The sequence below is a fragment of the Capricornis sumatraensis genome, chromosome 4, assembly GCF_032405125.1.
Source record: "Capricornis sumatraensis isolate serow.1 chromosome 4, serow.2, whole genome shotgun sequence".
Lineage (NCBI taxonomy): Eukaryota > Metazoa > Chordata > Mammalia > Artiodactyla > Bovidae > Capricornis > Capricornis sumatraensis.
Genome location: NC_091072.1, coordinates 146851739 through 146879081, shown reverse-complemented (window position 1 = coordinate 146879081; position 27343 = coordinate 146851739). Strand labels below are relative to the sequence as shown.

The window sequence follows — 27343 nt, the reverse complement described above, 5'->3', positions numbered from 1 at the left end:
AGACCCTGATGCTAGGAAAGACTGAAGGCAGGAGGAGAAGAGGATGACAGAGGATGAGATGGTTGGATGGCATCACTGACTCAAAGGAAATGAGTTTGAACAAGTTCCAGGAGTCAATGATGGACAGGGAAGCCTGGTGTGCTGCAGTCCTTGAGGTCACAAAGAGTCAGACATGACTAAGTGACTGAACAGCAATGTAAATTTTGAATCAGTTTGTCATGTTTCAGACATACAAAAGCACAAGGGAATTTGATTGAGGTTAGATTTAATCTGTATATAAATTTGAGAATGACTGACTTTGACAACATTGAGTTTCCCAATTCACTGACAAAATATATCCCTTCATTCAGTTAGGTCTTGACTTTCTCTCAGATGTTTTGCACATCTTTAACTAGGGTTTCTCCTAGGCATTTTATTGGTTTGATGTTATTAGTATTTCCTTTAGTGAAGGTTTTCTAGGAATGAATTCTCTCTGAACTTTACCTGGATTCCCCAAATGTTGGATTAGTATTTTGCTTTAATCCTTCTTCCTTTCTTTTCTCTCTCTCTCTTGCTCTAGCTTTCCCTTTCTCTCCTTATTTGTCCCTCTCCTGCCCTGTTTCTCCCTGAGTCTGTAAAATCTTTCTGGATTAGGTTGCAGACATGATGCTCCTTTATCCCTCCCTCCCAACAACATCAAAAGTACTTCTGGAAATTTCCTTACATAACCACAGTTCAATTAAACCTTTAGAGATGTCAGTCCCTGATGACATCTAAATGCAACCACATGAGAAACCCCAAAGATAGAACTGCCAAGTTGAGTCTTTCCCAACTTATTCACCTGGGAAATCATGAGCAAAATTTAAAAATAAATTCCTTCAACTACTAAGTTTTGGGGGAAATTTTGTTATATAGCATTATTAACCAGGCACTTACCATAGGACCAGCATTTCTAAATAGAGGAAAATTTATCCTCTGATTTTTCATTTTACTATTTCTACTTTATGTTGATCTAATGTGCTGATACACTCATTCTCTAGTTCTTAATTTCAGCTGTTAACTTTTTCTGCTGTATAATTTTCTTTTTTTCTTTCTTTCTTTCTTTTTTTTAACAGGCAGTTTTCTTTTATTTGTTTGTCTCTATTTTTCAAAATTTAATCCTATGCATACCCCACTATTATTAGAGAAAAATAATAAACACTATTTTCATTTGTTTTTGTTTTCATTCCTCTGCCAAGATACACATCATGTTAATTAATTCTTTGTGCACTTTATTCATGGTTATTTAAATTCTCTTTCAGACTATAAAACTCTTACAGGAAAACATAGGCAGAATATTCTTTGACATAAATTGCAACAAGATCTTTTTTGATCAAATTCCTAAAGAAAATAAAAGCCAAAAAAAAAATAGGATCTAATTAAACTTAAACCTTTTACATATCAAAGGAAACCATAAACAGAACAAAAAGACAACTCTCAGAATGGGAGTAAATATTTGCAAATGAAGTAATTAACAAGGGCTAATCTTCAAAATACACAAACAACTCAATCAACAAAGCAAACAATCCAATGAAAAAATGGGAAAAAGACCTAAACAGACATTTTTTCCAGACATACAGATGGCTAACAAATACAACATCACGAATTATTAGAAAGACGCAAGTCAAAAGTACAGTCAGGTAATATTTCACATCAGTTAGAATGTCTTTCATGAAAAAATCCACAAATAAATGCTGGAGAGGATGTGGAGAAAAGGGAATCCTCCTACATATGAGGATGTAAATTGGTACAACTACTGTGGGTTGCCATGCCCTCCTCCAGGGGACATTCCAACCCAAGGATCAAATCCAGGTCTCCCACATTGCAGGCGGATTCTTTACTGTCTGAGCCACCAGACTCAGAAGCCCTACACTATTGATACTAACTATAAAATAGATATTGCTTAGAGAATCCCATAGACATGGACCTGATGGGCTACAATCCATAGTGTCACAGATTCAGACACCACTGAAGTGTCTTAGCATGCATGCACACAGAAATAGACAAATAATAACTTCTTTATAGCACAGGGAACTCTACTCAGTGTTCTGTGGTGACTAAATAGGAAGTAAATCCAAGAAAGAGGGGACATGTATCAGTTCAGTTCAGTTCGGTTCAGTCGCTCAGTCATGTCTGACTCTTTGCGACCCCATGAATCATAGCACGCCAGGCCTCCCTGTCCATCACCAACTCCCGGAGTTCACTCAGACTCATGTCCATCGAGTCAGTGATGCCATTCAGCCATCTCATCCTCTGTCCTCCCTTTCTCCTCCTGCCCCCAATCCCTCCCGCATCAGAGTCTTTTCCAATGAGTCAACTCTTTCCATGAGGTGGCCAAAGTACTGGAGTTTCAGCTTTAGCATCATTCCTTCCAAAGAAATCCCAGGGTTGATCTCCTTCAGAATGGACTGGTTGGATCTCCTTGCAGTCCAAGGGACTCTCAAGAGTCTTCTCCAACATCACAGTTCAAAAGTATCAATTCTTTGGCTCTCAGCCTTCTTCACAGTCCAACTCTCACATCCATACATGACTACTGGAAAAACCATAGCCTTGACTAGACGGACCTTAGTCGGCAAAGTAATATCTCTGCTTTTGAATATGCTATCTAGGTTGGTCATAACTTTTCTTCCAAGGAGTAAGTGTCTTTTAATTTCATGGCTGCAGTCACCATCTGCAGTGATTTTGGAGCCCAAAAAAATAAAGTCTGACACTATTTCCACTGTTTCCCATCTATTTCCCATGGAATGATGGGACCGGATGCCATGATCTTTGTTTTCTGAATGTTGAGCTTTAAGCCAACTTTTTCACTTTCCTCCTTCACTTTCATCAAGAGGCTTTTTGGTTCCTCTTCACTTTCTGCCATAAGGGTGGTGTCGTCTGCATATCTGAGGTTATTGATATTTCTCCCAGCAATCTTGATTCCCGCTTCTGTTTCTTCCAGTCCAGCATTTCTTATGATGTACTCGGCATATAAGTTAAATAATCAGGGTGACAGTATACAGCCTTGATGTACTCCTTTTCCTATTTGGAACCAGTCTTTTGTTCCATGTCTGATTCTAACCGTTGCTTCCTGATCTGCATACAGGTTTGTCAAGAGGCAGGTCAGGTGGTCTGGCATTCCCATCTCTCTCAGAATTTTCCACAGTTTATTGTGATCCACACAGTCAAAGGCTTTGGCATAGTCAATAAAGCAGAAATAGATGTTTTTCTGGAACTCTCTTGCTTTTTTCATGATAGAGCGGATGTTGGCAATTTGATCTCTGGTTCCTCTGCCTTTTCTAAAACCAGCTTGAACATCTGGAAGTACATGGTTCACGTATTGCTGAAGCCTGGCTTGGAGAATTTTGAGCATTACCTTACTAGCATGTGAGATGAATGCAATTGTACGGTAGTTTGAGCATTCTTTGGCGTTGCCTTTCTTAGGGATTGGAATGAAAATTGACCTTCTCCAGTCTTGTGCCACTGCTGAGTTTTCCAGATTTGCTGGCATATTGAATGCAGCACTTTCACAGCATCATCTTTCAGGATTTGAAATAGCTCTACTGGAATTCCATCACCTCCACTAGCTTTGTTCATAGTGATGCTTTCTAAGGCCCACTTGACTTCACATTCCAGGATGTCTGGCTCTAGATGAGTGATCACACCATCATGATTATCTGGGTCGTGAAGATCTTCTTTGTACAGTTCTTCTGTGTATTCTTGCCACCTCTTCATAATATCTTCTGCTTCTGTTAGGTCCATACCATTTCTGTCCTTGATCGAGCCCATCTTTGCATGAAATGTTCCCTTGGTATCTGTAATTTTCTTGATTAGATCTCTAGGCCTTCCCATTCTGTTGTTTTCCTCTATTTCTTAGCATTGATCACTGAAAAAGGCTTTCTTATCTCTTCTTGCTATTCTTTGGAACTCTGCATTCAAATGCTTATATCTTTCCTTTTCTCCTTGGCTTTTCGCTTCTCTTCTTTTCAGAGCTATTTGTAAGGCTTCCCCAGACAGCCATTTTGCTTTTTTGCATTTCTTTTCCATGGGGATGGTCTTGATCCCTGTCTCCTGTACAGTGTCACGAACCTCATTTCATAGTTCATCAGGCACTCTATTGATCAGATCTAGGTCCTTAAATCATTTCTCACTTCCACTGTATAATCATAAGGGATTTGATTTAGGTCATACCTGTATGGTCTAGCGGTTTTCCCTGCTTTCTTCAATTTCAGTCTGAATTTGGTAATAAGGAGTTCATGATTTGAGCCACAGTCAGCCCCCGGTCTTGTTTTTGTTGGCTGTATAGAGTTTCTCCATCTTTTGCTGCAGAGAATATAATCAATCTGATTTCGGTGTTGACCATCTGGTGATGTCCATGTGTAGAGTCTTCTCTTGTGTTGTGGGAAGAGGGTGTTTGCTATGACCAGTGCATTTTCTTGGCAAAACTCCATTAGTCTTTGCCCTGCTTAATTCCACATTCCAAGGCCAAATTTGCCTGTTACTCCAGGTGTTTCTTGACTTCCTACTTTTGCATTCCAGTCCCCTATAATGAAAAGGACGTCTTTTTTGGGTGTTAGTTCTAAAATGTCTTGTAGGTCTTCATAGAACCATTCAACTTCAGCTTCTTCAGCGTTACTGGTTGGGGCATAGACTTGGATAACTGTGATATTGAACAGTTTCCCTTGGAAAGGAACAGAGATCATTCTGTCGTTTTTGAGATTTCATCCAAGTACTGCATTTCAGACTCTTCTGTTGACCATAATGGCTACTCCATTTCTTCTGAGGAATTCCTGCCCGCAGTAGTAGATATAATGGTCATCTCAGTTAAATTCACCCATTCCAGTCCATTTTAGTTCGCTGATTCCTAGAACATCGACATTCACTCTTTCCATCTCTTGTTTGACCATTTCCAATTTGCCTTGATTCATGGACCTGACATTCCAGATTCCTATGCAATATTGCTCTTTACAGCATCAGACCTTGCTTCTATCACCAGTCACCTCCACAGCTGGGTGTTGTTTTTGCTTTGGCTCCATCCCTTCATTCTTTCTGGAGTTATTTCTCCACTGACCTCCAATAACATATTGGGCACCTACTGACCTGGGGAGTCCGTCTTTCATTATCATATCATTTTGTGTTTTCATACTGTTCATGGGATTCTCAAGGCAAGAATACTGAAGTGGTTTGCCATTCCCTTCTCCAGTGGACCACATTCTGTCAGACCTCTCCACCATGACCCACCCGTCTTGGGTTGCCCCACAGGCATGGCTTAGTTTCATTGAGTTAGACAAGGCTGTGGTCCTAGTGTGATTAGATTGACATACATACATACATACATATATATATATATATATATATATATATATATATATATATATATATATATATATATATAGAGAGAGAGAGAGAGAGAGAGAGAGACAGATAGATGTAGTTGTTGTTCTTTAGTCGCTGAGTTGTGTCTGACTCTTTTGTGACCTCATGGACTGCCATGCTCCTTTGTCCATAGGAATTCTAGGCAAGAATACTGGAGTGGATTGCGATTTTTTTCTCCAAAGGCTCTTCCCAGCCCAGGGATGGAACCCCACTCTCATGTTTGGCAGACAGATTCTTTACCACTGAGTCACCTGGGAAGCCCTTATGTATATGTATAACTTACTAAATTTGTTGAACAGCACAGGCTACCACAATATTGTAAAGAAATTATGCTCAAATAAAATTAAATAAAACAAATTATCTGTCAGGTAAATTTAAGAGCCAAATACCCTGGGAATTTTTTTAATGTTTCTTTTTGCTCTGGTGTTCCATGAGATCTCTTTTACATCAGTATTATTAAAACCACAACTTTGTTGATAAATAATTGTACAACTTCAGAAAGACCTTTGTTTTTCTTCTTCTATTTAGGGGTGGATTAAGGATAGAACAACTTGTTTAACTCATTTTTAGGGCAAAGCTTGGCTTAAAACAGGAATCATGCCATTGTCAGGACCAGGGCTCTTCATGGAGAAAGGGAACACTAAGATTCTGGTAACTTTACCAGTACATTTCAGCTTTCATCTCAGCTCCATCACTAGGTCATTGTTTTTTTTTCTTTTGAACTTTCTATTTAGTATTGGGGTTTAGCTGATTAACAATGTTGTTATAGTTTCAGGTGAACGGCCAGGGACTCGGCCATTTGTATACATGGATCCATTTCCCTCCAAAATTCCCTCCCTTCCTAAAAATTATTTAACTGATGTTCCTGTTCTTCAACCCTCCCAACCCTCAAATCATCGGTTTTTCTTCAGGAAACCAGACCCAAATGCTGCCCCAGTGCGACTACTTTGTGTCTGAACCAGCAGACTCTGCAGCCTCAGAGGAGAGCGCCCCCTACTGCTCAGGTGAGGGTCCCACAGGGCAGAAGACCCTTCTCATTCCCCAGGTCCACACCCCATTGTCCCATTTCTGTCTCCTCAGACAGCAGGCAGCTCCGCCTGGTGGACGGGGGCGGTCCCTGCGCCGGGAGAGTGGAGATCCTTGACCAGGGCTCCTGGGGCACCATCTGTGATGACGGCTGGGACCTGGAAGATGCCCGTGTGGTGTGCAGGCAGCTGGGCTGTGGAGAAGCCCTCAGTGCCATGGGGTCTGCTCACTTTGGGGCGGGATCAGGGCCCATCTGGCTGGACGACCTGAACTGTGCTGGAAATGAGTCCCAGGTGTGGAGGTGCCCTTCCCGGGGCTGGGGGCAGCACGACTGCAGACACAAGGAGGACGCTGGGGTCATCTGCTCAGGTCAGCACTCCACACTGTCCACAGGCTGGAGGAGGGGTGGGGCCCTGGAGGACGAGGCTATGAGCCCTGAGGGAGAGATGCTGAAAGGACCAGAGAAGGAGTCTTCCTCGCATGGAGCCTGTCTTTCCAGCAGACGTGAAGACGAGGTGCTTTCACTGCCTCCTGCAGCAGCTGAGATTCTGGTCCTTTCTTCTCAGTAGTGTTTCCTGGAAGAGCCTTTTCTCACAGTTTTTCTTGAAATCAGGGCTCAGCCTTCTGGTGCATAGGGTAGAGAAGTCTTCAAGCCACTGTGCTAGTTTTTGTTTGTTCTATAACAAGTTGCTACATTGTTAGTGGTTTAAAACAACATATTTATTTCCTTACACTTCTCTACCCTAGATGTCCAGCAGGGATCTCACTGGACTGCGATAAAAGTTTCAGCAGGGCCACGTCACTTCTGAGCCCCTAGGAAAGAATCTGTTTCCTGTCTTTTCAAGCTTCTAGAAGCTGCCTGCCTGCCTTCACTCATAACCCCCTTCTGTTCATCATCAGACCAGCAACGCTCCACCTCTCTGACCATTATCCATATTCACATCTCCCTCTAACCGGAATCAGGAAAAGGTTCCACTTTAAAGGATAGTGAGTCTAAGAATGTGATTAGACTGTGCTCAGGTGGTTAATCTGTCATCTTTCAGGTTACTCTTACCATCCCAAGGACCATAACTTAATCACATATGTAAAGTCCCTTTTGCCAGATAAGGAAACACAGACACAGCTTCCATGTAGACATCTGTGGGTCCATTATTCTATCTGCCTCCACACTGTCCACATCACATCCCTTTCATACACTCTCTTAGATGTTTTGTCAGGAAGCAGGTGTCAGCTCCCTCTCCCTGCAGGTGTCCAGGTTGGTCTTCCTCTCAGTTCATATCCACTACATCATGGTGGTAGAAGTATTTAGAAAGATAGACACAAATGGACAAAGTCAGGTGAAAAGGAGACAGGTTTCCCTCTGGTCATCTAATGAATTTGCTTCCTCACCTGGGTCACAGAATGAATGTTCACAATTTTGGGGAGAGAGGAAAATCCAGAGCACTGAGTGGGGTGCTCACTGTGTCCTGTCTCCTCCTTTTCAATCTCAGAGTTCCTGGCCCTCAGGATGGTCAGCGAGGACCAGCAGTGTGCTGGGTGGCTGGAAGTTTTCTACAACGGGACCTGGGGCAGTGTCTGCCGCAGCCCCATGGATGATGTCACCGTGTCCATCATCTGCAGTCAGCTTGGCTGTGGGGACAGTGGAAGTGTCAACACCTCTGTTGGTCTCAGGGAAGGTTCTAGACCCCGGTGGGTAGATTTAATTCAGTGTCGGAAAACTGATACCTCTCTCTGGCAGTGTCCTTCTGGCCCATGGAAATACAGTTCATGTTCTTCAAAGGAGGAAGCCTACATCTCCTGTGCAGGTGACTTATGTCTGTTTCTGTGTCTTTCCCAATTCTGTAGAAAGTTAGTGAGATTTGATATTTTAAAATCTAAGTGATGTGTTTAAGTTGAGTTTATAAAATGAAGTTTGGATGGAGCTAATTTAATCTACATGTTCCCACTTTCTTTTTAAAAGTTTTTAATTGATATAACTGATACAACATTATATTTTTTGTTGTGTACAACATAATGCTTATATGTTTGTGTGTATTGATAAATGATCACTACAGTAAGTCTAGTTATATCTCTCTATATGGATCCATATATATAGTTAAATATTTTTCTTACAAGATGAGAATGTTTAAGATGTATTTTCTTGCCATCTTTCAAATAGACAATGCAGTATTCACTATAGTCAACATGCTGTATGTTATATCTCTTCACCTATTAATTTTATAATTCAAATTTATACCTTTTGATTACCTTTGCCTGCACCAATCCCCCACCTCTGGCAGCCACCAATGACTCAGCATCTCTGAACTTGCTTTTTGTTTTAATATTACACATATAAATGAGATTACATGGTATTTTTCCTTCTCTGTCTGATTTATTTCACTTAACATAATGCCCTCGAGGTCCATCCATGTTGTTGAAACTGGCAAGATTTTTTCTTTTTTATGGGTGAATATAAGTCTATATTACATTTTCTTTATCCATTCATCAGTGAAGACTTACATTGTTTGACTCATATATATTGCTATAAAATACTAAAAGGTAATACTGTTAAAGTGCTGCAGTCAATACGTCAGCAAATTTGGAAGATTCATCAGTGGCCATAGGAATGGAGAAGGTCTGTTTTCATTTCAATCTCAAAGAAGAGCAGTGTCAATGAATGGTCAGACCACCTCACAGTTGTGCTCATTTCACATGCTAGCAAGGTTATGCTCAAAGTCTTTCAAGCTAGGCTTCAGGAGTAAGTGAACTGAGAACTTCCGAGATGTATAAGCTGGGTTTAGAAAAGGCAGAGAAACCAGAGATCAAATTGCCAACACTTGTTGGATCCTAGAGTAAGCCAGAGAATTCCAGAAAAACATCTTCTTCATTGACTACATAAAGCCTTTGACCATGTGGATCGCAATGAACTGTGAAAAATTCTTGAAGAGATGAGAATGCCAGAGCACCTTACCTGCTTCCTGAGAAACCTGTATGAAGATCAAAAAGCAGCAGTTGGAACTGGACATGAAACAACCGACTAGTTCTACATTGGGGAAAGAGTTCGTCAAGGTCGTATATTGTCACCCTGTTTATTTAACGTATATGCAGAGAACATCATAGGAAATGCCAGGATGGATGAATCACAAGCTGGAATCAAGATTACTGTGAGAAATATCAACAACTTCAGATACACAGATGCTACCACTCTAATGGCAGAAAGCAAAGAGGAACTAAAGAGCCTCTCATTGAGGGTGGAAGAGGAGAGTGAAAAAGCTGGCTTACAGCTAAACATTTACATTCTAAAAACTAAGATCATCAGCACTTCATGGCAAATAAAAGGGGTGAAAGTGGAAACAGTGACAGATTTTCTTTTCTTGGACTCCCAAATCACTGCTGACAGTGACTGCAGCCACAAGATTAAAGGAGGCTTGCTTCTCTGTGACAAACCTAGACAGGGTATTAGAAAAAGACACTGCATTGCTGACAAAGGTCCATATGGTCAAAGCTATATTTTTTCTAGTAGTCATCTCTGGATGTGAGAGCCGGGTTATAGGAGAAGCTAAAAAGAGTTGATTCTTTTTTTTTTTTTTTTTGATTTTTAAAAAATTTTTATTTTTACTTTATTTTACTTTACAATACTGTATTGGTTTTGCCATACATTGACATGAATCCACCATGGGTGTACATGCGTTCCCAAACATGAACTGCCCTCCCACCTCCCTCCCCATAACATCTCTCTGTGTCATCACTGTGCACCAGCCCCAAGCATCCTGTGTCTTGCATCGGACATAGACTGGCGATTCGATTCTTACATGATAGTATACATGTTTCAATGCCATTCTCCCAAATCATCCCACCCTCTCCCTCTCCCTCTGAGTCCAAAAGTCCGTTATACACATCTGTGTCTTTTTTGCTGTCTTGCATACAGGGTCGTCATTGCCATCTTTCTAAATTCCATATATATGTGTTAGTATACTGTATTGGTGTTTTTCTTTCTGGCTTACTTCACTCTGTATAATCGGCTCCAGTTTCATCCATGTCATCAGAACTGATTCAAATGTATTCTTTTTAATGGCTGAGTAATACTCCGTTGTGTATATGTACCACAGCTTTCTTATCCATTCATCTGCTGATGGACATCTAGGTTGTTTCCATGTCCTGGCTATTATAAACAGTGCTGCGATGAACATTGGAGTACATGTGTCTCTTTCAATTCTGGTTTCCTCGGTGTGTATGCCCAGCAGTGGGATTGCTGGGTCATAAGGCAGTTCTATTTGCAATTTTTTGAGTTGATTCTTTTGAATTGTGGTGCTTGGATGCCACAGTTGAATTGAGAGTACTTTGGGCAGAAAGGAGATCAAACCAATCAATCCTAAAGAAAATCAACACTGAATATTCATTGGAAGGACTGATGCTGAAGCTGAAGCTCCAATACTTTCGCCACCTGATGAGAAGAGCTGACTCATTGGAAAAGACCCTGATGATGGGAAATATTGAAGGCAAAAGAAGAAGAGGGCCACAGAGGATGAGATAGATAGCATCACCAGTTCAGTGGACATGAATTTGAGCAAACTTTGGGAGATAGTGAAGGACAGAGGAGCCTGGCGTGCTGCAGTCCATGGGGTTGCAAAGAGTCTGATACAACCTAGCAACTGGAGATATGTTGCTGCAGTAAACACTGGGTTTTCAAGTTAGTGTTTTTGTTTCCTTCAGATAAATACTCCAAAGTGAAATTGCTAAATCATATGGCAGTTCTATTTTTAATTTTTGATGCACCTCAATACTGTTTCCATAGGGGCTGTATCAACTTACATTCCCTCTAAGTGTGCAAAAGCTTTCCTGTCTCTTCACATTCTCCTCAACTCCTGTTATTTCTTCTTTTGGATAAAAGCCTTTCTAGAGGATATGAGGTGATATCTCATTGTGGTTTTGATTTGTATTTTCTAATGAGTAATAGTGTTGAGTATGTTTTCATGCATATTGGCAAGTTGTATGTATTCTTAAAAAAAAAGTCTGTTCAGGTTCTCTGCCCAATTTTAAAAAATCAGATTGTTTTTCGCTACTGAGTTGTATGAGTTCCTTGTGTATTTTGGATAATAATCCTCACCAGAAATATAATATGCAAGTATTTTCTCCAATTCCATAGGTTGCTTTTTCACTTTGTTGATGGTTTCCTTAATTGGGCAGAAGCTTTTTAGCCTTTTTCATCACAACTGCTTGTTTTCACTCTTGTTCCCTTTGCTTTTGGTGCCAAATCCAAAAAATCATCACAAAGACTGGTGTCAAGGATTTTATTTTCTGTGTTTTCCTGTAGAAATTTTATGGCTTCAGGACTTGTGATCAAGTCTTTAATTTATTTTGAGTTAATTTTTGTGAATGGTGTAAGCTAGTGGTCCAGTTTCATTTTTTGCACGTGGCTGTCCAGTTTTCCCAATGCCATTTACTGAAAAAAACTGTCCTTTTCCCACTGTATATTCTTGGCTTCTTTGTCAAAAATTAATTGACCATAGAAATGTGGGTTTATTTATGGACTCTCTGTTCTGTTCCATTGATCTCCATGTTCATTTTTATACCAACCACATACTGTTTTGATTAATATAGCTTTGTAATATAATTTGAAAACAAGAAGCATGACACCTCTAGCTTTGTTTATCTTTCTGAAGATTGCTTTGGTATTGAGCATCTTTTGTGGTTCCATGCAAATTTTAGGATTGTTTCTTCTGTATCTGTGAAAATTTCCATTGGAATTTTGATAAGGATTGCAGAGAATCTGTAGATTGCTTTGGGTAGTATGGGCATGTTAATAATGTTAGATCTTCCAATCCATGAGCACAGAATATCTTTCCATTTATTTGAGTCATCTTCAGTTTCTGTCATCACTGTGTTTATAGTTTTCAGTGTACAGGGCTTTCACCTCCTTGGTTAAATTTATTCCTAGGTATTTTATTCATTTTCATACAAATGTAAATAGAATTGTTTTATCAGTTTCTCCCTATAGCAGTTTGTTGTTAGTGTAAAGAAATGCAACTGATTTTTGTATACAGATGTTTCTTCTACAACTTTACTGAGTGTATTGGTTCTCATATTTTTGCTGAAGTCTTTAGTGTTTTCTGCATATAATATCATGTAAGGGGGTTTCTTTCCTCATGGCTCTGATGGTAGAAAATCTGTCTGCAATGCAAGAGATCCAGGTTCAGTCCCTGGGTCAGGATGATTCCCTGGAGGAAGGAATGGCAACCCACTCCAGTATTCTTGCCTGGAGAATCCCAGTAGACAGAGGAGCCTGGCAGGCTGCAGTCCTTGGGGTTGTAAAGAGTCAGACACGACTGAGTGACTAACACTTTCACTTTTCAGTCTGCAAATAGTGTCAATTTTGCCTCTTCCTTTCAGATTTGGATATCTTGATTTTCTTTTTATTGCCTGAAGGATCTGGACAGAACTACCAAAACTAAGTTGAATAAAAGTGGTGAGAGTAGACATTTTTGTCTTGTGTCTGATTTCAGAGGAAAAGCTTTTGGTTTTTTACAGTCAAGTATGATGAGTTGACTCATTGGAAAAGACTCTGATGCTGGGAGGGATTGGGGGCAGTAGGAGAAGGGGACGACAGAGGATGGGATGGCTGGATGGCATCACGGACTCGATGGACATGAGTCTGAGTGAACACTGGGAGATGGTGATGGACAGGGAGGCCTGGTGTGCTGTGATTCATGGGGTCACAAAGAGTCGGACATGACTGAGCGACTGAACTGAACTGAACTGATGATGTTAGCTGTGTACTTTTCATATGGCCTTAATTATGTTGAGATGCAATCCTTCCATACCTACTTTGTAAAAGAGTTTTTACTGTAAGTGGATGTTGAATTTGTCAAACACTTTTTCTGCATCCTTTGAGGATTTTATTTTTACCTTCATTTTATTATTTGGTTTATCACATTGATTAATTTATGAATGTTGAACTATCCTTGTATCCTTGGGACAAATATCACTTCATCATCATGTATGATTCTTTTAGTGTATTGTCAAATTCAGTTTTCTAATATTTTGTTGATTATTTTTGCACCTGTATTTATCAGAGTATTAGCCCGTAATTTTCTTTTCTCATGGTGTCCTTGTCTGGCTTTGGTATCAGACTAATGTTGACTTCAGAAAATGAATTTGGAAGTGTTCTTTTCTTCTGTTTTTGGAAGAATTTGAGAAGGCTCCCCCACTAAATACTGTTACATTGGAAATTGAGATTTCAGCAATAAATTTTGAATGAAATAAATAATTTTGGCAAGGGCGACAAATAGTCAAACTATAGCACCTTATTCCTTCAACATTTCTCTCTCTGTTTCTTTCTCCTTCCCTCCCCTTCCACATACACACACACACACACACCCCATTCAGGTAAACCTTGAATGGTATGCTGGATGTTGCCTGAACCCAAAGCTAAGAGAATGTGGGATCAGATACTTCAAAAGCAGAGGCTCACTCCCCTCCTTTTCTCTCTTTGCTCATCTCTTTGTCTTTTTGATTTGAAGGCCAAAGAGGCATTAAACTATGAGACCTTTTATTTTTTATTTATTTATTTTTTAATTTTTATTTTTACTTTATTTTACTTTACAATACTGTATTGGTTTTGCCATACATTGACATGAATCCACCATGGGTGTACATGAGTTCCCAATCCTGAACCCCCCTCCCACCTCCCACCCCATATCATCTCTCTGGATCATCCCCATGCACCAGCCCAAGCATCCTGTATCCTGCATCGAACATAGACTGGCGACTAGTTTCTTACATGAGAGTATACATGTTTCAGTGCCATTCTCCCAAATCATCCCACCCTCTCCTTCTCCCTCAGAGTCCAAAAGTCCATTCTATACATCTGTGTCTCTTTTGCTGTCTTGCATACAGGGTTATCATTACCATCTTTCTAAATTCCATATATATGTGTTAGTATACTGTATTGGTGTTTTTCTTTCTGGCTTGCTTCACTCTGTATAATTGGCTCCAGTTTCATCCATGTTATCAGAACTGATTCAAATGAATTCTTTTTAACGGCTGAGTAATACTCCATTGTGTGTATGTACCACAGCTTTCTTATCCATTCATCTGCTGATGGACATCTAGGTTGTTTCCATGTCCTGGCTATTATAAACAGTGCTGCGATGAACATTGGGGTACATGTGTCTCTTTCAATTCTGGTTTCCTCGGTGTGTATGCCCAGCAGTGGGATTGCTGGGTCATATGGCAGTTCTATTTGCAATTTTTTAAAGAATCTCCACACTGTTCTCCATAGTGGCTGTACTAGTTTGCATTCCCACCAACAGTGTTAGAGTGTTCCCTTTTCTCCACACCCTCTCCAGCATTTATTGCTTGTAGACTTTTGGATTGTAGCCATTTTGACTGGTGTAAAATGGTACCTCATTGTGGTTTTGATTTGCATTTCTCTGATAATGAGTGATGTTGAGCATCTTTTCATGTGTTTGTTAGCCATCTGTATGTGAGACCTTTTATTGATGATGTTTTTCCTACAATTAAACCCTGTGAATTGAGAGATGGTAAAGTCTTTGACCATGAAAATGAGCAACCTGCTCACAGAGGTCCTGCCATCATTTTCTCAGAGGTTCTCTGCATAGAGTAGGTAGGAGTTTTGATAGGATGATCTGTAAAGAATATGGAAATATTGATACTTTATGACAGGTACTATTTACCCTTCTGGTTTTTTTGAATTTACATTTATTTCTGTCAGCTTCAATTATTTTATATATATTTTCAGTCTTTTGTTTATTATTTCTGCATCTTCTCAATACAAATTTTTCTCAGTAGGCTTTTTTCAACTATTGCAAAAATTTCTGGCTTACTCAGTGTGTACATATATGTGTCCATATGTCTTCTCAGAATTCTACTAAGTCTTTCCTGTATATTTCCTTTTTGAGAGATTCCTAACCAACACTATGGGCTTTTCTGGTGGCTCACACAGCAAAGAAACTGCCTGCAGTGCAGGAGACCTGGGTTTGATCCCTGGGTAGGGAAGATCCAGTGGAGAAGTGAATAGCAATCCACTCCAGTATGTTTGTCTGGAAAATCCTATGGACAGAGGAGCCTGGTGGGCTGCAGTCCACAGGGTCACAAAGAGTTGGACATGACTGAGCGACTAACAGACACACACGTAACCAACACTACATTGTGGAGCAATTATCTCCCAATTAAAAATAAATTTGAAAAGAGGGTTCCCTTTCACAACAGTAGTCTTCACTTGCCCACTGTCACACTGAATAATAGGTAAGAGTAGTTTATAATCTATCCAATAATTTTCCATTAAAATTATGTACATGGGATTTTGAATTTAAATTGACTCTGTGCTTCTGGACTGATTATTTTTAATGTGAACTATTATCATAGACTGCTACCATTAATTTATATTTGGTTTACTATTTCACTGATTAGTATGAATTAAAAAAAAGATATTTTATTTCACTGAATTTTATTTGTCTATTCATTCATTTAATAAATATTTATCAAGCCTCTATCTAGGTATTTAGAAATGGTTTTCCATAGATATTTGTTGAATGAGTGCATACAATGTGCAGGCACTGTCCTAATAGCAGAAACAAGGCACATATAAGATATACAAGGTCCTTCTTCTAATGGACCTTTCTCTCAGAGGAGTGTGTGAACATTTGTAGATGTCTGTGTTTATATTTGGTGTGGGGTGTGAAGACTGATAAACAAGTAAATATTTAAAGTAATTTCAGCTGGTGATCAGATGCAGTGAATGTTTCAGCCCAGGAGATAATAAGCCTGTGTTTTCACATCTCATTTGCACTGAGCCATGCCCCTGATGCTAAGTGGCTTCAGTCGTGTCCAACTCTGTGTGACCCCATAGACAGCAGCCCACTAGGCTCCTCTGTCTTTGGGATTCTCCACGCAAGAACACTGGAGTGGGTTGCCGTTTCCTTCTTCAATGTATGAAAGTGAAAAGCGAAAGTGAAGTCGTTCAGTCGTGCCTGACTCTTAGCGACCCCATGGACTGCGGCCTACCAGGCTCCTCCGTCCATGGGATTTTCCAGGCAAGAGTACTGGAGTGGGGTGCCGTGGACCTTAGATAATCTTATGTGGGGACAGGAACACCCTCAGCTGTTCCCGATCCACTGTTTCCCTGTTGTTTGCAGGAAGAAGACCAAAGAGCTGTCCAACTGCTCTCCCCTGCACAGGTACATCAGCCCTGCCCTTCCCCTGTGGCTCCCAGGGTCTCCTTCCTCTCTCCAGGGGAGTCACAGGAGGGGCTGACGCCTTTTCAGACAGGGAGAAGCTCCGGCTCAGGGGAGGAGACAGCGAGTGCTCAGGGCGGGTGGAGGTCTGGCACAGCGGCTCCTGGGGCACCGTGTGCGATGACTCCTGGAGCCTGGCAGAGGCCGAGGTGGTGTGTCAGCAGCTGGGCTGTGGCCAGGCCCTAGAAGCCGTGCGGGCCGCGACATTCGGCCCTGGAAATGGGAGCATCTGGCTGGATGAGGTGCGCTGCGGGGGCCGGGAGTCCTCCCTGTGGGACTGTGCTGCGGAGCCCTGGGGGCAGAGCGACTGCAAGCACGAGGAGGATGCTGGTGTGAGGTGCTCTGGTGAGCGATGGGATCGGGTCCACCCTGGGTGAGCTGGGGCAGTGCAGGGGCAGTGGGCTGGGCCGGGCAAGGTGAGGAGTTTGTGTTCAGACATCCCGGGTGCTGGGGCTCTGATCTAGGATGGGGGAGCTGGGAGGACTGGACACTGATGTTGCGGAGACTGAGGGGTGATTTCAGGTTCAGGAAGGAAAAGGTTTGCCTGCGTTCTGGCCAATTCTTCCTCCCCACACTACTGTTTTTCTCTTTAGGTGTAAGGACAACATTGCCCACGACTATAGCAGGTACTGTGATCCATCCACGGGCAGGGGAGAATACTCAAATACTGGGAACCTGTTCTTCGGGCTCTCTGACAGCTCAGAAGAGGAAAGAGTCTGAGGAGCCATGGCTGTTGGGGAGCAGCCAGGGCATTACACTGGGGCAATCCCCTGCCTTGATGTCCTGGGTCAAATGTTCTCATGCCCGGGGCCAAGGACGTCTGGTTCCCATGTTGGAGAATCTGAGGAACTCCCTCCTGCCCTTGAGTGTTGCTCCTCATCTGTGGGGTGCAGGTCCCTGGATGTTTGATGCTCTGTCTCCTGAAGCCCAAGGAGAGGGGATGAGCTGGGTCCTCAGAGGCTGTCTCGGCAGGGCAGCTCCCTGACAATCCCCATCTCTGCCTCGGGGCCCCACTGGCCAGAGTGGAGTTGACTTGTCTCAGGACGAGACCCCAGGGAGCCCTGACACTGTCTGAGGCTGAGATGCCATTGTGCGGAGCTCCTGAAAATGCTGACACAGGAGATTTTTCTGTGCCCAAGACTATCTCCAGCCCTTTTCCCTGTTCTCCTTAGGGACCAGAACAACCTCGAATTCTCTCCCTGGCATCTTCTCCCTGCCTGGGGTCCTCTGCCTCATCCTGGGGTCCCTTCTCTTCCTGGTCCTCATCATCCTGGTGACTCAGCTGCTCAGATGGAGAGCAGAGCGCAGAGGTGGGCTGCAGGGGGACCTGGGGACCAGGGAGAGTGTGTGGAGGCAGGAGATGGGGCAGGTGTGAGGAGGGAACCTGGGCCAGGTACTGTTCTGAGTTGCAGACTCCATGTGCTCCGTGCTGAGCTCTAAGGGCTGAGTAGACAGAAGTTCTTAGGACTGGGCTGTGAACTCTCATGAGTCATGGCCTCTCCTGTGAGACCAGACAGAGTTGGTGCTGAGCTGTAATCAGGGTCAGACGAGGGGAGAAGGTGCTGACATGGTGCATGGGATAGGAGACGACGCTGAGGTCCTGGCAGCCCCCATGTGAGCACCAGGGAGATGAAGGTGGGCTGGCTGGATCGGGGTATCTGGGGGAGCTTCTCTGACCTGCTGGGTGATCTCTCAGCCTTATCTAGCTATGAAGATGCTCTTGCTGAAGCTGAGTATGAGGAGCTCGATTACCTTCTGACACAGAAGGAAGGTCTGGGCGGCCCAGGTGAGTGTCTCATCTGCCCTCCTGGGATCTCTTGTTGTCACCACCCCCTGGCTGTGCACATCTTCTCAGCATCTGCAGACACCATGTGTGCCCCAGGCTCACAGAGACGGCTCCTCGAGAGAGGCAGGATGGCCTCTCAGAGCCCCGTGATCTCCCAGCCTCTGTCTGCACTGCAGAAGCCAGGCCTGTCCCTTCTCAGCCTTAACACAGGTCGTGGGTGTCGGGAGGGGCATTCGGTGTGTTGTGTGATGTTTGTCTCCGCATGAGGCTTTCCCGTCAGATTTCTCACTGACTAAACTGCCATATTACACCAGAGATGGTGAGGACAACAGTGACTACAGATCCGCTCCAGGAAAGAGAGATGGACTTGCCTCAGCTGGGTTTTGGGGAGGAGAGTTTTTCTCAGAGGAGACTTAAGGGGGATGGTTTTCCTTTGACGGACCAGAGGCATCCCTTGTGTCCAGATGGGGTTCATTCTTCTCCTTCTCTGGCTGTTCTGTGATGTCTCATGTCGGCGCTGGTCTCTCTGGGTCCAAAATCACCACAGGCACACAATGTTTTTAAAAAATAACATCTGTAAAGCACAATTTGTCAAAGTCCTTTAGCAATGCTCAAGGGTGAAAAAGTTGCTTTGAGATCTGTAGTTTCCACCAGAAAATATTAAGATATGTAAAATCATGTTTTGGCTTAAAGACACATCAAAATGAAACATGGTCTTAGAGAAAAAAGTCTTTTGAAACACGGAGTGACTGGTGCCTCTATTCAGAAACTCAGAAACTCTCGGTCAGAAGGTACCTTAGGTATTCCCCAGAACAACCCACTTACTGGGGTTTCATACACTCCCTTGTCTGCTCTTGGAACCCCCAGATCAGAGGACTGATGTCCCTGCTGAAAATTATGATGATGCTGAAGAAGTACCAGTGCCTGGAACTCCTCCTGCCTCTCAGGGGAGCGAGGAGGAAGTGCCCCCAGAGAAGGAGGATGGGGTGAGGTTCTCTCAGACAGGTGAGTGGGGTCAGTTGATCTCCAGCAATCTTTCCATCTGGAAAGAGTGAATTTGTGCTCCTCAATGCCCAGCCTCCCTAGAGACTCAAAATATAAGTAATCTCATACATTTGGTAGCATCTCTTGACCATATGCCATATTTAATGCTGTCAGACTCCTTGCAAGGAGTGAGGAATCACTCTGCTTTTGGCATTTATGCCTCCATAATGTGACATAAACTTATCACTTTATATGTGATATACTTGCATGAAGATTTATAGATTAGGGAATTTCCTGGTGGTCCAGAGGTTAGGATTCTGCACTTTCACTGCTAGGGCCTAGGTTCAACCCTAGTCAAGGAACTAATATCCAGCAAGCATTGTGTCATGGCCAAAAGAGAAGCTTATCGATTAATTGAGCATATTTAAAAGAAAGCTAAGTGCTGAAGAATTGATGCTTTTGAACTGTAATGTTTGAGAAGACACTTCAGAGACCCTTGGATGCCAAGGAGATCAACTCAGTCAATTTAAAGGAAATCAATCTTGAATAGTCATTGCTAGGACTGAGCTGAAGTAGAAGCTCCAATACTTTGGCCAACTGATGAGAAGAACTGATTCTTAGAAAAGACCCTGATGCTGGGAAAGATTGAAGGCAGGAGGAGAAGGACATGACAGAGGATGAGATGGTTGGATGGCATCACTGACTCAATCGATATGAGTTTGAGGAAGCTCTGGGAGTTGTTGATAGACAGGGAAGTCTGGTGTGCTGCAGTCCATGGGGTCACAGAGAGTCAGGGATGACTGAGCGACTGAACTGAACTGAACCAAATTCAAAGGTGGAACAAGTGTTTTAATAATATCTTTGCACTGTCACATACATGAAGGCAAACTATTCATTATCACAATAATCCAGGTCTATGCTGAATCAGTAATGCTGAAGAAGCTGAAGTTGCCATTCTAGGAAGACCTACATGACCTTTTAGAACTATGACCTAAAAAAGATGTCCTTTTCATTATAAGGGACTGGAATGCAAAAGTAGGAAGTCAAGAGATACCTGGAGTAACAGCCAAATTTGGCCATGGAGTACAAAGTGAGGCAAGGCAAAGGCTAATAGCGTTTTGCCAAGAGAATGTACTGGTCATAACAAACACCCTCTTCCAAGAACACAAGAGAGGACTCTACATGTGGACATCATCAGATGGTTAGTACCAAAATCAGATTGATTATATTCTTTGCAGCCAAAGATGGAGACGCTCTATACAGTCAGCAAAAACAAGACCAGGAGTTGATGTGGCTCAGATCATGAACTCCTTATTGCCAAATTCAGACTTAAATTGAAGAAAGTAAAGAAACCCACTAGACCATTCAGGTATGACCTAAATCAAATTCCTTATGATTATACAGTAGAAGTGACAAAGAGATTCAGGGGATTACATCTGATGGGCAGAGTGTCTGATGAATTATGGATGGAGGTTTGTGGCATTGTTCAGGAGACAGGGATCAAGACCATCCCCAAGAAAAAGAAACGCAAAAAGGCAAAATGGCTGTCTGAGGAGGCCTTACAAATATCTGAGAAAACAGGAGAAGTGAAACCAAAGGAGAAAGGAAAGATATATCCATTTGAATACAGAGTTCCAAAGAATAGCAAGGAGAGATAAGAAAGCCTTCCTCACTGATCAATACAAAGAAACAGAAGGAACAATGGAATGGGAAAAACTAGAGATCTTGTCAAGAAAATTACAGATACCAAGGGAATGTTTCATGCAAAGATGGGCTCAATAAAGGACAGAAATGTTGTGGACCTAACAGAAGCAGAAGATACTAAGAAGAGGTGGCAAGAATACATAGAAGAATTATACAAAAAAATCTTAATACCCAGATAATCATGAAGCTGTGATCACTCACGTAGAGCCAGATATCCTGGAATGTGAAGTCAAGTGGGCCTCAGGAAGCATCACTATGAACAAAGCTAGTGGAGGTGTTGGAATACCAGTTGAGTTCTTTCAAATCCTAAAAGATGGTGCTGTGAAAGTGCTGCACTCAATATGCCAGCAAATTTGGACAACTCAGCAGTGGCCACAGGACTGGAAAAGGTCAGTTTTCATTCCAATCCCAAAGAAAGGCAATGCCAAAGATTGTTCAAACTACTGCACAATTGCACTCATCTCACACGCTAGCAAAGTAATGCTCAATATTCTCCAAGTCAGGCTTCAACAGGGCATGAACCATGAAATTCTAGATGTTCAAGCTGGACTTAGAAAAGGCAAAGAAATCAGAGATCAAATTGCCAAAATTTGCTGGATCATCGAAAAAGCAAGAGAGTTCCAGAGAAACATCTATTTCTGCTTTATTAACTATGCCAAAGCCTTTGACTGTGTGTATCACAACAAACTGATATTTCAGTGGCTGCGAGAAGACACTCATTCTCTAGAAAAGAGTAGTTCTCCATCTGAAGGCCTGTGTAGTTTCTGGGGAGGAGATATCTGTGGCTGCACCTGTGATACTATCAGTGGACATTTGGGAACAGGAGTCAAGTCAGCTAAGAGCAGACTTGGGTTGTGAGTGAGGAATTCAGATTTTTCCTGTTTCCAGTCTCCCTCTTATTGTGAGTTAGCATCTATCACCTGTGAAAGGATAACATTTAAATTCCTTTTTATGATTCTTACCATTGCTGGGCATCTCCTTGCTACTGTGTTGCCTGGAAGCAGGTCTCCCAGAGCTCCTGAGCACAGGTCTCCTGTGATGCAGGATTTCCACATGCACTGAGGCCCAGGAGACGACATGAACTTGATCTGAGAGCACAGCTGGGATCCATCCTCACTGGGACTCATGTGAAATAGCCTGAGCCTCCCTCCCCACACCTGGGTCCCAGGGATGCTTTGTCATAAGCACTTGCTTGACTCCCTTCCACCAGAGGATTCTGTCCCATCCTCGTGTCTCAGTTCTAATCAAACTTCTCTTTTCTATTTCAGGCTCTTGTCTGAACTTCTCCAGAGAGGCTGCTGATCCTGGGGAAGGAGAAGAGAGCCTCTGGCTGCTCCAGGGGAAGAAAGGGAACGCTGGGTACGATGATGTTGAACTCAGTGCCCTGGGAACATCCCCAGTGACTTTCTCGTGATGCTGTATTAAATATGAGATGAAGCCTCAGATATTCTAATTGCCTGTATTTCAATAGAGTAGTGCTGACCTGTAATTGTGTCATATGAAAATTGCTCAAAATGAAATATTCTGAGTGAATTAACTTTTTGCTGTGCTGTTAATTTAGCAAGCTCCATGCGAAATGCTTTTAGAGGATTGGTCCTCAAATGCCATCTTCCTCAAAGGAAAGGCAAGATGAGTGAGCTGACCTACTTTCTCACCTATCTTAGAGGCTAATGAGGGCATGATCAAAAGTGCTCCAGGTCACTCTTATTTAGAAAAGGATGTAAACTTGGTCTACATTCACACACCCCTTCCTAACAAGAGGAACTCATGGGGGAAAAAAAAAAATAACAGTTCTAAACATCTCTGAGTTTGTAACTTGTTCTTGAACACCAGACTGGGTGTGAGCTTCAAAGTGGAAGGTTGGCTGGTGGGAAAGAATGGATATAGCTTTCCTTATCCTGCCTCAATATTCACAGGCCAATTAAAACTCTAACTGTACATAACTACCTCTTCCTTTTTCATCTCTCATTTATTCCTTTACAAACACCTCTTTGCTCGTCTCCCATGTCTATTTGATTATCCAATCCTTATAAATCCATTCTTTCTTCTCCATCTCTTCCTTCTGTTTCTTCAGGATGCTGCTATTTCTTGTCTCTCCAAGGATCTCTCCTTCTAAGTGAATTATATCAGTTCATATACATCTTCACGTTGATGGAAGGCAACTTGGTTCTCACCCACACCCTGTATTCAGGTGGGACAAGAGGGCAAGAAAGTGGAGACCTAGGCAGAGGGGATCCGGAGGAATGGATGTAGATAGAAAGATCAGGAACATTTGGCTATTTATGTTTCAGAGATATGGATGGAGGCATCTGACATGACTGATCTCTTAGAGGAAGAATTTCAGACCAAGGGGCTTCTTTGAAAACATCTATTATTCAGATGTTTCAAGAGTGTTTCAAGGTTGCTTTAATCTGGTTACTACTGAAAATGTAATTGTGATCCTGCTGTGACTCCTCAGGGTAGAGAGAGCTGTCATGAAGAAGTGACAAAGTAAAGATTATGTTTACACAGCACTACCCCCGCAAACCCCTGCAACCCCCACCCCCCGGCCAATTCCGTTGTGGACATCTGGAGAAGCTGCTGAACTAAGACAAAACCTGAGAGTGCTGGCCTGATTGTGAGCTGGACCCACGCAGTTTCTTGGTTGATGACTCTGGATGATTTCTAGGGCTCCAACCTCCACTCACGCTTGCACTCTTCATAGTTCTAGGCTGTGCTTGGGGATGGGAAGATGCCCAGGGCTTCTTCCAGGGCAGCTCACATGGCTATTCACTTGGGAAGTGATGAAATAGATGATATATGATGAAATAAGGCACACATGCAAGAAGCTCAGTGAACTCCAAGAAAACACAGATAAACGATTAAATTCAGGAAGACACTATATGAAGAAAATAAGATTAAAAATTATCATCATCATTATTATTGTTTTTAATTTTTGGTTGCACTGAGTCTTTGTTGCTGCACATGGGCTTTCTCTGAATGCAGCAAGCAGGCACTACTCTTCTTTTTGGGCAGCAGGTTTCTCTGTGCAAGGGCTTCTCTTATTGTGAACAGGGTCTAGGCACCCAGGCTTCAGGGATTGCAGCATCGCCTCCTACTTGTGATTTGCGGGTCCTAGAGCTCAGGCTCAGTAATTGTTGAGCTAGGGCTCAGTAATTGTTGAGCTAGGGTGTTACTTCACAGAATAAATTCATATTTTTTTAACAGAGATAGAAATCATAAAAAAGGAAGTAAACAGGGAGTTTGCTGATGGTTTCGTGGTTAGGATTCGATGAATTTGCTGCTATGGTCTGGATTCAATGCCAGTAGGGGAACTGAGATCCCTCAAGCTTTGCAGTGAGACAAAGAGAATAATAGAAGGAACAAAACCGAAAAATGAACCAGTCAGAAATTCAGATGCTTAAGATTCAGTTCAGTTCAGTGGTTCAGTCGTGTCCAGCTCTTTGCGACCCCATGGACTGACTGCAGCATGCCAGTCTTCCCTGTCCATCACCAACTCCTAGAGCTTGCCCAAACTCATGTCCATTGTCGGTGATGCCATCATCCAACCATTTCATCTCCGGTTGTCCCCTTCTCCTCCTGCCCTCAATCTTTCGCAGCATTAGGGTCTTTCCTAATGAGTCAGTTTTTCGCATCAGGTTGTCAAAATATTGGAGTTTCAGCTTCAGCATCAGTCCTCCAATGAATATTCAGGACTGACTTCCTTTTGGGTAAACTGGTTGGATCAGTTGCTTAAGGCTGCAATGAATGACATGCAACAAAATGAAAAATGCTACCTAGAGCATCAACAACAGCAGAAGACCCTGTAACTCAGAAGGAAGGACCGCTGAGGCTACCCAGCCAGGGGACAAAGGAAAAGAGGAATGACCAAGTGTGGAAGAACCTGTGCGAACTGTGGGGCAACATTCACAGAAACAACCTGCACAGTATTGGAGTCCTGGAAGGAGAAGAGAGGGAGAAAGGGACAGAGATTGTACTTCAAGAAATAATACCAGAAAAGTCCCAAATCTGATGAGATTTAGACATCCAAGTTCATGTAGCTAATAGGTCACTCCTCAGAGGTCATTCAAAATGATCATCCCCAAGACACATTACTTGTAATCAAGAAAAAGAGAGAATTCTGTAAGCAGCAAGAGAAAAGTAAATGCTCACAAAAGAGAAATTCCCTTAAAAATATCAGTGGACTTCTGAATAGAAACCTGACAGTCCATGAGAGAAAGGATGATATATTCAATCTTATGAAAAAAAAAAAACAAAACCTACCAACCAAGAATAATTTTCTCAGGAAAGTTGTTTTTCATAAGTGAAGATGATATAAAGACTTTCCCGATATAAAGTCAAATCATGAATATCCTGTTGAGGGAAATAACAGTTGAGGGAATTCACCAACATTAGGTTTGTCTTACAAGATTGCTGAGGGCAATTCTCCAAACTAAATGAAGGATGCTGATTTTTATATGAAAGAAGTAGAAATATGCAACAGACTTGTAAATGTAAATACTGAACCCAATTCCGCACACTCTAACGCTGAAATATGGTAGTGTGCTAACCAGTTAGCTTTAGTCTAAAGAAAGCATTAAAATAGCTATAGAGGAAAATATTTTGCTAGTGGATACACAATATAGAGAGAGGTAAATTGACATCAAAAACAAAATGCATAGAACGGGATAAAAGGTAGAGCTTTTGCATGTCATTGGAATTAACTTGATATCAGTGTAGTATATACCGTTGTCCCTCTAAGATGTTTTATGTGAGCCACGTGGCAACAAAAATGTAAAAACCTACAGTAGATTCACAGAAAGTAACAAGAAGGGACTCAAAGTGCAACATTATCCAAAATTATCAGTTCACAGTTCTAACTGCTGTGCAGAACAGTTGAGTTGTCCTGGTCTCCACATCATCTTTCAAGATCAGCCCAAGAGGACTCTCCTTCAAAAAGTGAAAGACTAATTAAGCTGTCTGTTATTTTAAATATTTATTTTTACTTTATTTTACTTTACAATACTGTATTGGTTTTGCCATACATTGACATGAATCTGCCATGGGTGTACATGAATTCCCAGTCCTGAACACCCCTCCCACCTCCCACCCCATATCATCTGGCCCCTCATCTCCTTCCTTATGTCATATCGATGGTGCAGCTGTACTTTTTTAATCGCAAATTTTCTTCCTCTGATATTGCTGTGTGATTTTAATGAAAAAAACTGCCAATGATAAGCCATATGAATATCCTGTCTCCTCAGCTGGGTTTGATTAAGACATTAAGAAGCCACATGTAGGTACTTTGTGGTTTGTCTTGTGTATCCTCAGAGATAGAGATTTGCAGTGTTCGTTGTGACATATTTGTTGGTGATAAGCTGCTTGTTTTTGAAAATCAAATCTTTCCTTGCTTATTGCAAGAAACAAATGCTTTAAAAAATATTAGCTAAATGATGTTCTCAGAAACATTTCTTTATATTTAAGACAGTTTCTCTTCAACATTTAGTACAGTGCCACTCAGCCATTCAATAAATAATAGGTGAGCATCTGTTAAGTTATAGAGAGGGGAAATACAGAGCATATACACAGGCACAGGTCTTACTCCAATCCTGGGCCCTGGCAAGGCCTCAGACAATGCCTGCAGACTGAGGGCACCTTGGTTAGCATGCGCAGATTGGGAAGCATTCGATGACAAGGAAAAGAGATCTGTTCACAGAGTCTTTGATGTTAAAGGAAGAAGACATTTTGCTGTATTTCCAGTGTTCTTAGGCTGGTCTGCAGGCAGGACTCAGCTGCACCAAAGCTCCACATGCAACAGAGCTTCAGTTCATAGACTTTGAGTCTGAGCAATCACTCAGGCTTTGAACTCTGAGTGCCACCCCAGAGGCACTAACCTTAGGTTGCAGTGGTTTAAGAATCACCACCTACAAGAGCTCAATAGCTCTGCAGTTGGTAATTACATCAGCTCTGAGCAGAGGTGGGTGAATCATGAAGTTAATGAAGCATGTTATTTAGAGCCTCTCCTTGCTCCAGCCCCCTCCAAGTCCCAAGGGGGCCCCAGGGCTGTGGTTGAAACTGAGAAGACTCTATGATCCCTGCCCTTCACTGTGTCTTCTGCCTGCCTTTTGCCTGTGGAAAACTTTAGTCAAAGGATATGTTTAATTGGAGAAGCGAGAAACCTGGAAACAAAGGAAAACATTCAGAGGAGTCTAAATAATAATAATGTAGTCATTAAGCACAGTAAGGACCTTTAGTT

The 27343-nt window shown here is 42.2% G+C and overlaps 1 protein-coding gene across 1 annotated transcript in view; it reads left to right on the top strand.

Annotated features, from left to right (window-relative positions):
- The window catches only part of LOC138077654 (antigen WC1.1-like), a 70394-nt gene extending 47872 nt beyond the window's left edge, over positions 1 to 22522 (top strand). The window contains exons 11-20 of the mRNA XM_068969761.1: positions 6285 to 6377; positions 6454 to 6768; positions 7890 to 8204; positions 16536 to 16577; positions 16665 to 16979; positions 17228 to 17260; positions 17807 to 17944; positions 18331 to 18420; positions 19288 to 19425; positions 22377 to 22522. Coding sequence (XP_068825862.1) covers positions 6285 to 6377; positions 6454 to 6768; positions 7890 to 8204; positions 16536 to 16577; positions 16665 to 16979; positions 17228 to 17260; positions 17807 to 17944; positions 18331 to 18420; positions 19288 to 19425; positions 22377 to 22522 — 1625 coding nt within the window. The remainder of the gene's footprint in view (positions 1 to 6284; positions 6378 to 6453; positions 6769 to 7889; positions 8205 to 16535; positions 16578 to 16664; positions 16980 to 17227; positions 17261 to 17806; positions 17945 to 18330; positions 18421 to 19287; positions 19426 to 22376) is intronic.
- The last annotated feature ends 4821 nt before the right edge of the window (positions 22523 to 27343 follow it).